This window comes from Solanum lycopersicum, chromosome 4 (assembly GCF_036512215.1).
Source record: "Solanum lycopersicum chromosome 4, SLM_r2.1".
NCBI classification, from domain to species: Eukaryota; Viridiplantae; Streptophyta; class Magnoliopsida; order Solanales; family Solanaceae; genus Solanum; species Solanum lycopersicum.
Window position 1 is genome coordinate 63286618 of NC_090803.1, and position 16063 is coordinate 63302680.

At 33.0% G+C, this 16063-nt stretch overlaps 1 protein-coding gene across 4 annotated transcripts in view; it reads right to left on the reverse strand.

The window, feature by feature from the left end:
• The window catches only part of LOC101260131 (protein SABRE), a 38059-nt gene extending 24819 nt beyond the window's left edge, over positions 1–13240 (reverse strand). Inside the window, exons 1-5 of one of the 4 annotated variants that reach the window (XM_004237966.5) lie at positions 12781–13240; positions 7717–7828; positions 6473–6733; positions 5265–5524; positions 2574–2790 (exon numbers count right to left, since the gene is read on the reverse strand). In XM_004237966.5, the coding sequence (XP_004238014.2) occupies positions 2574–2790; positions 5265–5524; positions 6473–6733; positions 7717–7828; positions 12781–12851 (921 nt within the window). In that variant the 5' untranslated portion in view covers positions 12852–13240. The remainder of the gene's footprint in view (positions 1–2573; positions 2791–5264; positions 5525–6472; positions 6734–7716; positions 7829–12780) is intronic. The other 3 variants (XM_069297361.1, XM_026030826.2, XM_010321924.3) reach the window with 3 other exon arrangements.
• Between the last annotated feature and the right edge of the window lie 2823 nt (positions 13241–16063).

The window sequence follows — 16063 nt, forward strand, 5'->3', positions numbered from 1 at the left end:
TTAAATTATTGTTTTATCAATTTTATTATGTTTGTTCTGTTCACCAAAAAAGCGAGACTACTTGCTTCCAGTAAAATAACTAATTATACATACACAACACATATCAACTACTAGATGGACAAATATTTATAAGTGAATAGAATTTTTTGAGAAGAGAAAAAATCCATTATACAATAAGTGGATAGTAGAACCCAAAACTTTTAATAGCTTAACTTTTTTAATAAGGTTGATATCTTAGTCGATAGTTAAAGTAGAGAGGAACTACTTGAAAAAAAATGGAAGCAGGAAAGTAGTGTATTGTTATAAACATAAAGGTATGATGAACCAAAACAAGTTATCGTATGATCTATTTGACAAACTGTTGTTGACCAAGTTTCCACAAAAAAAAAATGTTGTTGACAAAGACAGTCACCAAACAAGAAATAAGTCCGACAACAAAAAGAAGAAGAAAGAAAGAAATTGATGCTGGAAACAGCAAACATATTTAATTTCAAAAAAGGATAGGCAGTGGGCTATGATATGGTTACCGCAATGTAAACCACGGCATATTATTGATTTTAACTTGGGTGGGTTGGATTATGGCTCCCAATTCAACCCAACTGAACAGAGCCCTTTGGACCCAAACAAATTCTGGATGGGTGGGTCATGACACGTTTGTTGATGTAACCCATTTCGATCTGTCAAAATTTCATGCAACCCACCATTTGACGCCCCTAGTTCTATAAATTGAAACTTTGATTTGTGTCAAACGTCAAAGGGAACAACTAGAACCAATCAGCTATGGATTTTGCCTAGACATAATCACCATGGATATTGCAAAGACAAAATCACCATGGATCTGTGTCAGAATGATTCAATCTTCCATCAGTTCCGATCCCACACTTCCTTTTCTAAGCCTTTCTATCTATCCTCCCCATCCCAGGAAATAGAGGAGCAAGTAATGGAACAATTAAGCTTTTTATACAAGGTAACATAGGAACAATTGAGCTTATTGTTGAGCTAGTTATTCAGAGCTTACTATCCATGTTGAGCCCCCTAACATTCCAGGAAACAATTGTCACTCTCATTGATTGACAAGAGATAGATTTCTCTTTGTTTCATGGTTCCGTGTTTTTAAACACCATGTCAATATCAAATTTTAGTTCTTCGGGAAGTGTTTAATCCAACTAGCTCATACATTGTTATAGTCATTGCTCGATAATTTTCTTCTAAACTAGATCGTGCAACCACACTTCATTGCTTACTCTTCTAAGACACCAAATTACCTCCTACTAGAAAACAATATCCAGATCTAGAACATCTATTCATAGGTGATCCTACCCAATCAGCATCTGTATATCCAACAATCTGCTCATGGCCTTGATCCTCAAAAATAGTCCTTTATAAACTGACTTACAATACTCACTATATGTACAACCGCTATGCAATTATTACAGGAAGAATTCATAAGCTGGACTTACTCACAGCCACAGGAAAAGAAATGACAAGTCTAGTCACTGTGAGATAATTCAATTTACCAACCAGTCACCCTATATTTTCTAGGATCACTGAGTGGTCCCTATCTTGGCAGGAGTTTAGTATTCAGATCCATAGGAGTGTCAATGGGTCTACATACCATCATTTGTGTCTCCCCAAGAATGTTTAAGGCATACTTGTGTTATGAAATAACAATACCTTATCCGAACTAAGCAACCTCAGCACCTCAAAAATACTTCATCTGCAGAGGTCTCTAGTCTAAAAATGTTGAAAGAGATGTTCTAAATTAGTCATATCATCTTGATCACTAGCAGTGATAACGATAATGCCAACATAAACCACAAAAAATGCACATATCTGGAGCAAAATGTCAGAAAAACACAGAGTTATCGACTTCACTACGAGTCATGCCAAACTCCTGAGATACTGTGTTGAACTTCTCAAACCAGGCTGGAGTGGGTTGTTTCAGACCATAGAGTGACTGGCGCAATCAGCATACAAGGTTATTAGACCACAATCCTTTGATAGACCAAATTCTATTTATAAACACAACACCACAATTCTTTTCCTCGTAGGACACTATATACAATCCTATGCAAATTCTAACAACTATCTTTTCTGGAAAATCATTTGACATTGAAGTTCATTCCTATTTCCGCCAAAGCAAGTAATAAGCTCAAGGAACTAATTTAAATTAATCTATTATATAACTAAAAGACCAGGAATTGAAGATGGTTTGAAAAACTTAAATTTATTAAAAATAAATAATGATACAAATGCTATTTCCTCCCTACTTCATTATGAACTGTATTACTCCTGAAAAGGGGAACCATTTCTATAATCTAAGACCCTCCTTCCTTTCATATGATTGTACTTCCAGCTTCTTTCCCTTAATCATTCTAGAGAAAAGCTCAAAATGCAATTATTTCGAACCTATACCCCATAACAACTAAACACTTATAATAGACAAGTCAAATGTGACTTTGACAAGCACATATCTGTAAAGGACAAAATATCCTTATTTTTTATATGCTAGCTATAAGCAAAAAAAAAATTTCAAGCTTGCTGCAGAGAGTGAGGATAGAGAAATAACTGACCTTTTCAGGGAAAATTGATGCATATTTCATAATAGCCAAATTAACTGGGGGTTTCACTGGCTTATCAGCAGTACCAGATTCATTGACTGCATTTATAGCTACGTCTGTAGAAGAAAAGGCATCTTCACCTTTCCTTTTAAGTAACAGCTCCTCATTCAAATTAATGGACACATCGCCAGTGCCAATCTCCACATTCCTAACAACCACTCCTGCTTCCCTAAAACAAAAAGGAATAGAACACAGCAGAGTAGTAACAATGCACAGTCAAGCTCAGATAAAATTTCAAAAAAGTGCTTCTTTCATTATTTTTTTTTAAGGTATTAATTTTATAAACAATTGAAAAAACCCAATATACAATCCATATACCAAAGCTTCTTTCATTTAAACGTCCACAATTGCAAAGAGCTAGTTCTTTTTTCCATTACTGGGAGAAGTAAGCAAGCTACATTTCTAGTTTACAGGAGAAAAGATCTGCAACAGGCAGATATCAGATGTACAAAGCACAAGCATAGTACAAAACAGGCCCGATCAGATGAAACTTTCCGGCTCATTGAAAGAGTCAGAATTGAGGTATAATTTCAAAGGATTTAAAATTTTGTCCAAAAAGCTTCAAAAAAACTGTGGTTGTTATGACCGTAACCTGCTCTTCATCCAGCAAAGATAAAAATGCACATTCCATTGACACAGGAGAACTTACGCCAAAAGAACCAAGCTGGATGACTAAGTCACATTCATGTGCAATATTCAATTGAAACTGGTGTTCATGCGTCAGCGGCTCTAGCCCAAATATTGACATCAGCATATCATGCTTCTTAACATGATTAATTTATAATTATCCAACTCCTAGAATTTATGGAGTTTTTATTTATTTCCTTGCAAGTCATTTCTTGATTGAGAAGACCAAATCTTCGTAGCTAAAAATGGGATTTTAGAGTCTCCTTTTCATAAATAAATCTATCAGATCCATCTGTGTAGCTATAAATAACTTCTAATCATCAATGAAAAATTTTTGCCTCTAACAGTGAAACCAAAAAAAAAAAACCGACCTCACTTGTGGGATTTACTGGCTATGTTGTCGTTAGTTTTTTCCCTCAGAACTTTCAGGATAGCTAAAGTCAAGTCACTTCTAAGGTTCTCTCATTATTTCCCTGTAGAGACTAAGCTTTGACATGATCAATGAAAAATTATTTATTAACTCACACTATTCTCTTAAGCTTCGGATAGTCTTCCATTATTTATCTCAATGTAATTGAATACAGTCAACAAACTGGAAACTCAGTACTCTGTACTCCAATGTATGTTGTGAGTACAACTGCTGCTCTTTTTACAAATAAGGAATTTAGCGAAATTCTTGCTTAAGATTGACCAAAGATGATGTATTTCACATGGTGGTGGAAAAAGATTTTAAGATGTTTTTGTCATTCATACACGGTATAATGAGAATTAAGACTCATTTGCATACATTAAGGCAGCTATAAATGAAAACCATTTGCCCTCTTACAAAAATTTTAGTCATATTAGGACGCTTAATAGAATTTCCCTTTAAATATTTGGGATCTACAGAGACTTCGATAAAGGGAGATCATACTTGTTTATACATTATTAGCGATATATTAGTACATGTGAAAAAGAGAATAACAATAATTATAACAACAATAATATACTAATGTTACCAGTGTCCAAAAAAAATTTAAAAAACGACATACTAATAAATATGCAACCATTGTCATAAGCTCATAACCACACTATTACTAGCAGCATATGGGATAGAGTGGTCGTTTAGGCATTCCTCTCTTTTTTCATGAAGGTGTTTCATAAGAAGAGCATCAAGAAGATGCAAATTACAAAAGCTGACTAAAAAAAAGTTTTGGCATTCTTAGAGCCTTAAGTTTAAGAGGCTGATATTTTGTGTTAAATGACTGCTGATAAATTGAGGGATATATTACACAGACACAGTCATACACATATAGCTCATTACTGGTCTTTGCACAAAAGCTTCTTATATTACTTTTTGTACTATACATACTTCAGTAATGTTGATCAAGGTAATGAAAACAAAATTCATACTACCTCCACTACAATATTTTGTTTTGATGACAAAAAAAAATATTGTAGTGGAGGTAGTATGAATTTTGTTTTCATTACCTTGATCAACATTACCTCCACTACAATATTAGATACATGAGTAGGAACAATTCTGTAATAGCACATAAGCAAACTGACTGATGAATGTTCAGAGGTACAGATATTATTTAAGTATTTGAAGTTGAGCTATGGTTAAAAAGAATATGTAGATGTAGAGGTGTTCCATCTGATTATTTAAAATTGTAACAAGGCAGGTGTTTTAGAACATCAACTACTAATAAGATTCATGCTGTTAATGTTTGGGCGCGGAATACGTACATGTGTTTCAAAAGCTAGAATCAAGGGATGAAATACAATCAGCAAATACATACCAACAGAAACACCATATATATAAACTTCAGGAATACGTACATGTGTTTCAAAAGCTAGAATCAAGGGATGAAATACAATCAGCAAATACATACCAACAGAAACACCATATATATAAACTTCAGGAGAAGTCGAATTAAAAAAGCTAGAGGGGTCCCATGAATTGTCAATTACCAAAGAAGTTGATTCAATTACATAAAATAACTGAAACAAATGAACAGTTGAAAGAGGGTATACCTATCATGGCCAAAACCACACATGAGAGAAAATTCTTCACAACTGAAAGGAGCAGAGATCCGTTCCGTCATGGCTAATAATCTATCGTTGGAGGGAAAAGATCCACCATGCATTGATAATTGATCATAACTGACTCGTGATTCACCAAAGTGAACAAAGATAGGAGCAAGCAGCAACTTGACAAACAATTCTGGCTTGGATCCACCATCTTTAGATAAATCAAGTGTCAACTCTTTGACCTCAACGGTAGCTTTTGGTGTCTAAAAAATGAATACAGATAATCAGCATGTATACAAAAACCATGAGAGACGACTAAACAAGTTAAACAAACGCACCAGAAAGAAATTAGCAATGTAACATAATGTCCACTAAACAACAACTTCATCTAGCTATCATTACAGTGAGATACAGCACAAAGACAACAAGTAAGCAGGATACTAATTCCTCCATCAAGTTCATGACATCTAACATGAAAAAGCATTCATTCAGTCAATGTGCAACGATTTTCAAGCACCTAACGCAATAAGCATGTATAAACCACTTTCGCCTACATCACCAGTCAGAAGAATCTCCCAAAATATCCAGTTGTTAATCCCTCCTAATGTTCAATGCCCAAAAGTCAAAACACTATAAGGAAAGAGTACATGTCTCCTTGCATTTTAATCCATATGAAATTCTTTAAGAGAGAGAGAAGAATAATAAACAAGACCACACTAAAATCTAAAAATCTGAATCTTACAGCTATTTAGATATTATGTAAGTTCCAGATTACATTATTAGCATTAGTATGCAGTAGATCACTAGTTTGGCATCTTTTGTCGTTGTCAATTAACATGGATATGCATATGTTACCACAAGTTGATGCACGCTTTTATAGAAATCTTACACCATCACTGCAATTCTGACATGTATGAGTTAAAACTTAAAGGAACTTCGACCGCTTCCTACCACAAGCAAAAGCAATGCAATTATCCATGATTCATCACATGAACTTGCATGCAAATAAAAATTATCTCCACAAACCAAAGATGATTTAAAGATACACTTGTAAGCAAAATCTATACCATCCAAACAGTAACAAAATGTACTAAAGGAAAGAGCTGCCAACAATAGCTAACAGTCTTTCTGGATACATGAGTAAAGTGGATGCGATGAAATTCAACCAATAATGACCACTCAAAGACCAAGTTTAATGAAACAATGGTTACCTTCACAACAACCTCAGTCACTGAAACCGACAAAAATCTGGCCATATTAGCCACAACCATCCACTTCCCCCTACCTGACTTGCGAGATTTACGAGATTTTGCCTTTTTTGAGATTTTATTGGAAGCCCTCATTACTACTTCTAAATCACATATTAACACCTGTAGTTTTGGATCCCTGGATATGAAACCAACCCCAAGCTTGACCAAGGATTGTCGTATACTGAGTCTAATTTCGCCAATGGATACACTTTCAACTGCACCCTGTAAATTATTTTTCAACGTGATATGAGATCAAATATAAATACAACTGATGAACCAGAAAAAAAAAGAGAAAATCCTGCATTAAATCGTTTCCTTATAAATCAGTAGTCAAAACTCAAATTTGAATCTAAGATAAACTGACAGCAGCTTATTCACTCCCTTCAGCAAACTTCCTAAATGAGGGACCTCCCAAGTCACTGTGCACTCCTGTGCTTGGCGTAATTACAGTGGCAGCTTTCTTTCGACAAGATGCAAAAGAAGAGAAACAAAAAAAGTGATCCACATGCACGCAAATTTCTATGCTGGAACTCAAAGACATGAACCTAAGATGACAAATGGATCTTCGAAATTTCAGAATGTCAAATTTTATAAAAGAAAAATGCTTGCTCACATTTTCTTGCGTATACAAAACCAGATAAGATGTGATATCATCCCAAAATATGGGCATTATACTCTGAAATTGGCCCCCCAGACATTTGACCAAACTGGAACCAAGTTGACACTGCTCTTTTTGCTTTACCATCTAATTCTTCTGGTTCCTCCACATTCCCTTACATGTATTTCAAGAATGAAAAATTATATCTTATGCAGCTCGTGAAACAAAAGACGGAATCCTTCGTGTAAGATTGAACATATCTCATAGATGCCTATTAGTATTCTCTTAATCAGATCACATTTGTATAACTGTTTTCTAAAGCAACTGTGTCAGATTATACCACATCTCTAAACAGTGTAAAGCTGGCAGATGATTTGCTAAACTAATTCAATACAACTTCAAAGTGCACCTATATAAGGTTCATAATAAAGCAATATACGGTAGCAATTGTTACACATGAATTCCACATGTAGTTAACCAGAAGATAATATACAACAAAAAGAAAAAATAAGTAATAAGATGAACCATCAAATAAAACCGTGAAACCACACAGCATGAAATAGATAAACCCCAATCAAGCTCAAACAGCAAGGAGGGGAAGAACGACCTTATTGAACTTCACCCCGATATCTCTCAAACATTTCCATCCTCCAACACGGAATGAAACAGATGCTCCCATGGCTCGGCTTAGAATCCACGCCAACATGCGGGAAGCAAACCTAAGACAGGAAAGTGCACAAATAAGCAGACTGCGAAAGTTCAATAAAATTGAAGAAAAAAATTGAAGTAATTATTCAACATTGTGAAATAGAGATTAAATACCAACTTTGTTATAGAGAAGTATAAAATTAGACCTTTTTTTGGTTTTAGCAAGCTCAAATAACTAGACAGCTTGATTTACACGATATAATAAGCATCATATTATGCATCAAACTACAAAAACAACAACATACCTACTGTATTCCCTCAAGTAGGGTCTAGGAGGGTAGAACAGACTTTACCCCTACCTCGTGGAGTTGTAGAGGTTTCTAAAACACCCTTGGCTCAAGCAACACATAATAGGGCAGTTTGAAAAAGACAATATAAAGGTAAAACAGGGCATAACAAATAATACAGAAAGCCTAGCATATGGTATATAGCTGAATAATATGATAAATGAAGCACAAGAAACATCAGGCAGTAATTGAAGAACAAGAAACTATGCGGAAAATGTTCATATTATTTACCCACCAAGCCTCCCCGCAGGGGTAGCGAGACAACCCTCAACTACCTTTTACCCTTGTATCCTGATTCACGATCTCCATCTCCTCTAATCAAAGATCATGTCCTTGATAAGCTAAAGTTGTGTCATGACCTGCCTAATCGCTTCTCATAGTACTTCTTCATCCTACCTCTACCCTTGTTAAAATCACCCATGTCAGCCTCTCACACCTCCTTACCAAATCATCTGCACATTTCCTCTTCACATGTACAAATCATCTCAGTCTTACCTCTCTAGTCTTGTCCACCATAGAGGTCACTCCTACATTGTCTCAACTATCTTCATTCCCAATTTTATCTCTCTTGGCATGCCCATACATCAACCTCAACATCCTCATCTCCGCAACTCTCATCTTATAGACATAAAAGTTCTTAACTAGTCAACATTTTACCCCATACGACATAGTCAACCTACCGACCACTTTGTAGAGCTTACCTTTAAGTTTTAGTGGTATCTTCGTATCAAATAAGACGAGTGACCACCATCAATCTCCTCATTTCCGTGGATTAAAGACCCCAGAATATCATGCACCAAGCTAAGCAAGGAAAATAAATACATCGTTGCAGCATGTGATTCAAGGACTCCTAAGTTGGTGATTTTGTCACCAGGCAACACATTACAGATTAGCATATAAAATGCTACTATATATTCTTCAAAAAAAAGTTGGTTAACGAAGTCACTAGTTCATTGATGTGATTGGTTAAACTACGAAACAAAGCATATACAAATTAGAGATGCAACTCTTCGATTCATAAAGAGTGTCATTTTATCTTGATAAGAGTATCAATTGTGCTCTAAAAAGAAAATGTTATTTAAAAAAGTGAGCATTGATATGTACAATACAATATTTTCTACTTCTTCATTGGCTCTTGGTTTCTCTCTATCCATGTTTTTCCATGAGCGCTAGAGGAGTAACTTCTCGTTTGCTTCTTCTCCACATATAACTATAAGTTGAAGGAAGGGAAAGCAGTAGATGATTGACATCTTCCACCACGTACTTACACAAGCACTAGCTAATGTAAACAGTCACTTTTCTCTCATGTTCTCCATTATTCCCACGCTCCCCATATTACTGTCAGTGAAACAAAGAAAAGAGAAAGGAAGTTTCATGCTTTAGGAACTCGTATGAGAGCAAGAGAAATACATATATCGTTGGAAATAATACATAGTGATGATCATACTTCTGCCCTCCCCATATGACCATCAGTTCGAATAGGATTTTTCTTGTAAAGCAATTCAAGCCAACTGTTAAGTTCTTCCACTTCCCAATCTAACAGAGTTCTTCTAAAATTTAAATACAAAATTACTTCTCTCTATTCCTTGTTTGGGCTAATACTGTTTCTTGATAAGCTAGAGATACTGGAAAGATCAGAGGTTTCATCGTTAACTGATTGTAATCCTACAGCCTTCTTTAAGAGTGATGTTCCTTCGTAATCTTCCCACTGTTTCTAGGCATGTAAGTAGAGCTAAACCATATACCTTCTTTAAGAATGATAATTACGGCCCTAAACACTTCGGCCAACTAATTAATAAAAGAGGTACAAAATGAATAGGTTGTGCATACTTATATTAAATATACATATATTATACATATAATATATGTACACTCAGTGTTATTAAAGACACACTAAAGGCCTGAAGCGAGGCTCAAAACGTGTTGAGCGCTTTGCATCGTTTTATGTGCGCTTCAATGTCGTCATCAAGATTCTAAGCCAAACGTTTACTTGTCAATGAGCCTCATATGAAGAAGTGACACTAAATAATTGATATTTTACTTTATCATAATTATTTTCAAAAATTTCTTTGGTCATATATTTGTCATTCATGTTTATAATTATTAGTCTTGTACTAAACATATATATCTGTGTTCTTTTCTCCCTTTGTGCATTTTTTCATTAAAGTCCACGCTTTATTTGCGATTTGCACTTAAAGCCCTCTCGGACCTTAGAGATCTATTGCACTTTTCGCCTTTGATAACACTGTGTACACTACACACATAATATTAAATATAGAGAAAATTACAACTTAATACTTTTGGGCCACCTAATTTACAAAAAAATGTACACAATGTATAGGTAGTCTATGTTTTATACTAATATATGCATATAACATACAATCCTGTACATATCTGTACATACTTATATATATAATATACACACCACATATACAATCATGTACAACCGAGTGTATATGTAGCCTATACTTCAGCCATGTTAGGTAAACTAGATGGCTGAATGGTATAGATTGGTAACAATCCCTAAAAAATTTGGAGGTGGCCAGCATTACTAGGAATACAAAGCTACCAATTTCAAAATGAAACATATGTTTAGGAAAATGTAAATAACCAAGCATATGTAGTTATACTTGGGCCCGTATAGTTTGCAACATAAAATAGTATAATAGATGTATTAAGCTTTGTATTAGTTATACATAGTTCAGTCATTTTTCTTTGGTTGTCCCCATAAGCTTTGCATTATTATGCATTGTTTGGTTACTATTTTTATCGTCCTGAAAATTAATATCTACAAAACTTTTCAGGAATATATGTATTATTTTTGAAAGGGAGAATATGGAATAAGAATGTGAGAACTAGCAATACGTGGGTGAAAGCTATTAAATGACAAAAATACTACATGCAGTAACAAATAAATTGTTAAGAAATACTACATTTGGGTGAAGATGTCAATCACCTCCTCTTACATGGTCGGGTAGCGTGACATTTTTGTTGGGAAGTATTGTGTTGGTTTAGTATGTCAGGCATGGGCAGAGAAGACGCAAGGCGTGGTGTTGCTCCATTAGAACTTATAAGGATTGTTTGGAGAAAGAAAAATTAGAATGTTTTTAATAGTATTGTAAAGGAATCTTCGTCAAAAGAAAATACCCTTTTGCCCCTTATTTTCTTTTGTTGCACCCATGAGATCCCTAAAAGATTGGTGTGGTTCGTAAAAAATCATACTCCCTTTGTTATATGACTCATTTTTCTTCTTAGTCAGTCCCAAAAGAATTGACACATTTCTATAGTAAGTATTAATTTAACTTTGAAATGCATATTTTATCCTTAATAAAATTATTCATAACCACACAAATGTCTATCACTTATTTTAGACCACAGTTTCAAAAATCTTTCTTAAACAATGTGTCAAGTCAAACTTAACACATATAAATGGGACGAAGGGCAGGGCGTACGTTTTTTATAAGAATTTCTACGTTTTAGTATACTTCTTTATGTGTATGTTTCATGCCCTTTGTTTATAAAATCTTATTACTTGATCAAAAAAAGTTTTTTTTCCAACTTCATTAATGACTATCCAAATTATACTTGATCAAACATTGTTTTGAATTGTTCCATGTATTCCAGACTTCAAAACCAATTAGGAATACATATATTCACATTATTCTAAGTGATATTGCACTAGAATATCCTCTCAAGTCCAGCATTTTATGGCTTCTCGTTAAATTATTCATCACATTCCGTACCTATGGCACAATAGAAGGGATAGGAAGAATAGGCATCTCTTTAAGATCACCCGCACATTTCTCAATCGGTCTCTACATGTTATGTTGAGTATCCACGTAATATAGTTCTTAAATTCTACAATCAAATTGGCATATCTTAGTTTCAAACCTATCCTAAATACTAAGGACAAACCATCAATGATTGGTAGAAAGAGACCCACTTACCAAGTAAACTAATCTCGATGCCAAGAAATGAAAGACATAAATGGAATAGTAAGAGAATACTTCACTTATCCCTCATGAGTTTAGTAAGGGTCTCTCCAAAGGGGTTTTAATGGCTTGGGCTAACCCACTCATGGACATAAGTTTTTGAGTGGGATGCTCATATTCTTTCAAATGTTACTGAAGCCAATGCACCTTGTTCTACTTGACCTTAAACCATAATTTTATGCGAGTCCAATTCAGAACACATTTGGTGAGGGCTATCCCCAGCCGTGCTTATCCACTTATTCTTGAAGCTATGCAAAACCATACTTTTGCGACATAGCACAAAGCATCAGTAAGTTCAGTATAGAAGAAATCTTACAGGGAAAACACAAAGAAAAAAAAATCTTAGCAAGAGAAACAAAGATGCTATCACATGTGACATAATTTGGACATCATTACATAGAAAGCAACATTGATGTTATTCAACTTCGTTAAACCTCAATCCCTCCTGCCGCAAAAGAAAGAGAGGAAATTGCTCGCTCTAATCTAGTAAAAACGACAAAATGGTAGTTCAATCAGAGCCTATAATGTGTAGTTCAAACAAATTGCATCAACTCATTTACATTGCACAATTCAACAAACAAAAACATATAGCACATATCAGATCAATCAATTCAAACTAGATCACAACACATAAACACACCAGTCAATTGATAATCAATACAACTTTGACTCAGATTGACTTACACGAAAATACTCCATAGTATTATAGAAGCAAATAGGAATCCAAACAGAAACTTCGCCGGTGAAACATCCATGGCCGGCGTCCGTCCACCCGTCCGATCCTCTAATAAATTATCCCCCTTCTTCAACTGTTATATCATTTGCTTAAACTCCGATTCCGCACCCCGATACAACTGAACTACTCAAAGAGAAAACAAGGAATTGAAGTTTCACATCACGTTCACAGTGTAGAAACGAAGATCAAAAGGTGAATTTTGAGAGAGAAGATTCGAGAAGAAAGGGGGAAGAAGGTGAAAAATAGTGGAGAAAGTGGAAACGAAGTGATTAATAAAAAATAAATATATATTTATAATTTAAGGAAAAGAAGAATAAAGAAAAAAAAAAGATGGATCCGGAGAATAAAGATATTTTGCGAGTTTATTTTAGTTTTAGAGAGGAAATAGGGGAGAAAGTGGTGTATCACTCTTTTTTCCTCGACAACTTATATGCACTGAATTTTTATAACAAGCCCAACGCAAAATTTATTATTACGTAATTTAATAAAATAAAATATAAATTTAAATATATAATATACATATATTGATTTGAAATAAATATTTAGTGCGAATAAATTTTATCTTTAATTTTTTATATTTTTTATTTTTATTTTACTTGGAGAAACGGAGAAGACTATTGAGTTGGATCGGGTGCGGTGGGATGTACGGGGAACTATTGTGATTTATTTTATTTTTTTTAATTTATTTATTTGTTGTTTTTGTTTATTGGTTTCTTTGATGGACGTGCATGAAATGTCTTTGTTTTGTGTTAATTGACTAATTAGTCCTTTTTGGGATTCGAGCTTCTTAATTTATAATTACATTTTTTTTTTGTGTAGTAGTAGTTTTAATTACAATAGAAGCTTGTTAAAGTAGGGGTGTTTGTTTGAAATTTAATGGTTGTTATAAAGTATGTAGAAGTCAATTTGATTATTCTGTGTATATGGAGAAGAAGAAAGAGTAATTTGTTAGTCAAATTTAAATTTTTTTAAAAATAGAAAAAAATGTGAATATAAAAAAATTAAATATCAATAGTCTTTTCTTCACCATAATAAATTACCATTATTAAATACTTGTATTTGAAATCATATGTTTATGATATTATTGATTATTATTATGAATATTTTCTTTATTTTTTATATATATGATAAAATTCTTACACAACCTTTTGAGTATATATAATTGTTATGTAAACGAGTTTGGCCAAAAAAAAAAATAACATAAATTTCACTTTAAAGTTCTCTTATTACCATAATCCCCTATTAATTTTATAATTTTTCAAAATTCATTATTTTCACGCATCAGATTAATATATCAGCATCAAATTAATATGTCTCGTGTATTAGATTAATGTATCAACACTTAAATTATTGTATCAATCGAGAGATTTCTACAATTACAAACTTAAAAGGGACAAATGATAATTTTACCTTATAATTATGTGATTTCTGTCATTTGTCCAAAAAAATGCACTACTACAATGAATGTTGCTATTACTATTAGCAAGGACGGATACATGTGGACGGGTTGTGGTGTCAGTGATCACGAAAAAACTTTATATATATATATATATTTATATATGTAAAATATTCAATATATATATATATATTAACGTCGCCACTCAATAGTTGAAATGTTGATAGTTCAATTGATAAAAGGTAGGAGCTTGCTATCCAAATTGAGAATCAGAATCGCGCTTGGAGCCTATCGCTAGAACGAACAACACACCAGCGACCAGACTTGCTACGCTAGTAGGGCTTGTGGGCAAAGCAATAGATCTTATTTTATCCTCAAGGATAGTGGGGGCCGAACACACAATGCAGGTTTGAATTTCATTGCCAACATTATTTTTTTTGCTTGCTTGTGGCCCCCTTTTTTCTTTTCTTTTCTTTTTGGAAAAAAATTCAAATATGACATCGAACTTGCAGAAAGACTCATTTTATGTCATTGATTAAAAGTTTTGCAAAATTATTTTTTACACATGGCTATTTATAATTTGACCACATTATTATTTTTTTAATGAAAAAAAATATTAAAATCCTAAATGTAATAAAATGTTTTCTTATGTATCCATTTTACTTGGTCATCGCTCACAAAATAAAATTACTATGGCCCAAAATAATTCTATATCTCAATTTATTAATATATTTATAGACTATAAAAGTTGAAATAATATCAAATTTGTTAAATAACTTCCATATATTGTATTATTACAGAATCAAGAATTCTTGACCAAAGTTTGTCATGTTTGAATTTATTACCTCTGAGTTTTGAGACATAATTGGAAGTTGCTAGCGATTATTTGGATAACGAGATAAAGACATTAGAACGAGTAACTCGTCTAACTTTTGAGAAATTGATATTAAAATTTGCTACTTTCAACTGAAATTATGTTTGTTAAATCAAAATTAACTTACTTGATATTGCATATCATGTTCACAAGGTCAAACAAATGATACAATAGCAAAGAAATGAAGTTATATCCAAGAAATATTCAATTGACGAATAATTTTATATCGTATATATTTAAACATCGATGACGAAGTTATTTATTCAAACATGGATAGTATTAAGATTTTCGCCTTTAAATCTAAATGGGCATGATACAAAATTCATAAGTAATAGACATATAAGAGTATTAACATCGAACTTAATTTGACTGATGAAAAATTAAAATAATATTATTATATATTTATTTATTGCTAGAGTATATATAGTAAATTTACCATATCCTATTGCCTATAGTGTGCTAAAATAATAAGTTTAATTCAAACTATGTTACTAATTTGGAATTAAAAAATGTTAAATATTAAGTATTTTTTCAAGTGATGAAGTTATGATTTTTATCAAAGAGTTTAAAATTTGATGAAATAAATATATAAATTAGTCAAAAAATTTGATATCTACTCAATATACATCTCTTTATATATATAAAAAACATTTTAATCATATTTATAAGTACTACATAATATTTTATCAAAAAGACCCTCTTGACCACTTGGTAGCTCTCCCTTGCTTTAACACTATGTTAGGACCATTGTTATCCATTGTATTGTATTGCATTATTACTATATTTATAATGTTTGTTTTGATTGTTACTTATAGTGTATTGTACTGTATTATTAAATTTCGTTGTTCCATAACAATGAAAATCCCTATTTTATGGAACAATCAATTTGGTGTGTTTTCATTATTACTTAATTTTTTTTGAAAATTATATTTTACATAATATTTCAAAATATTATTTAACT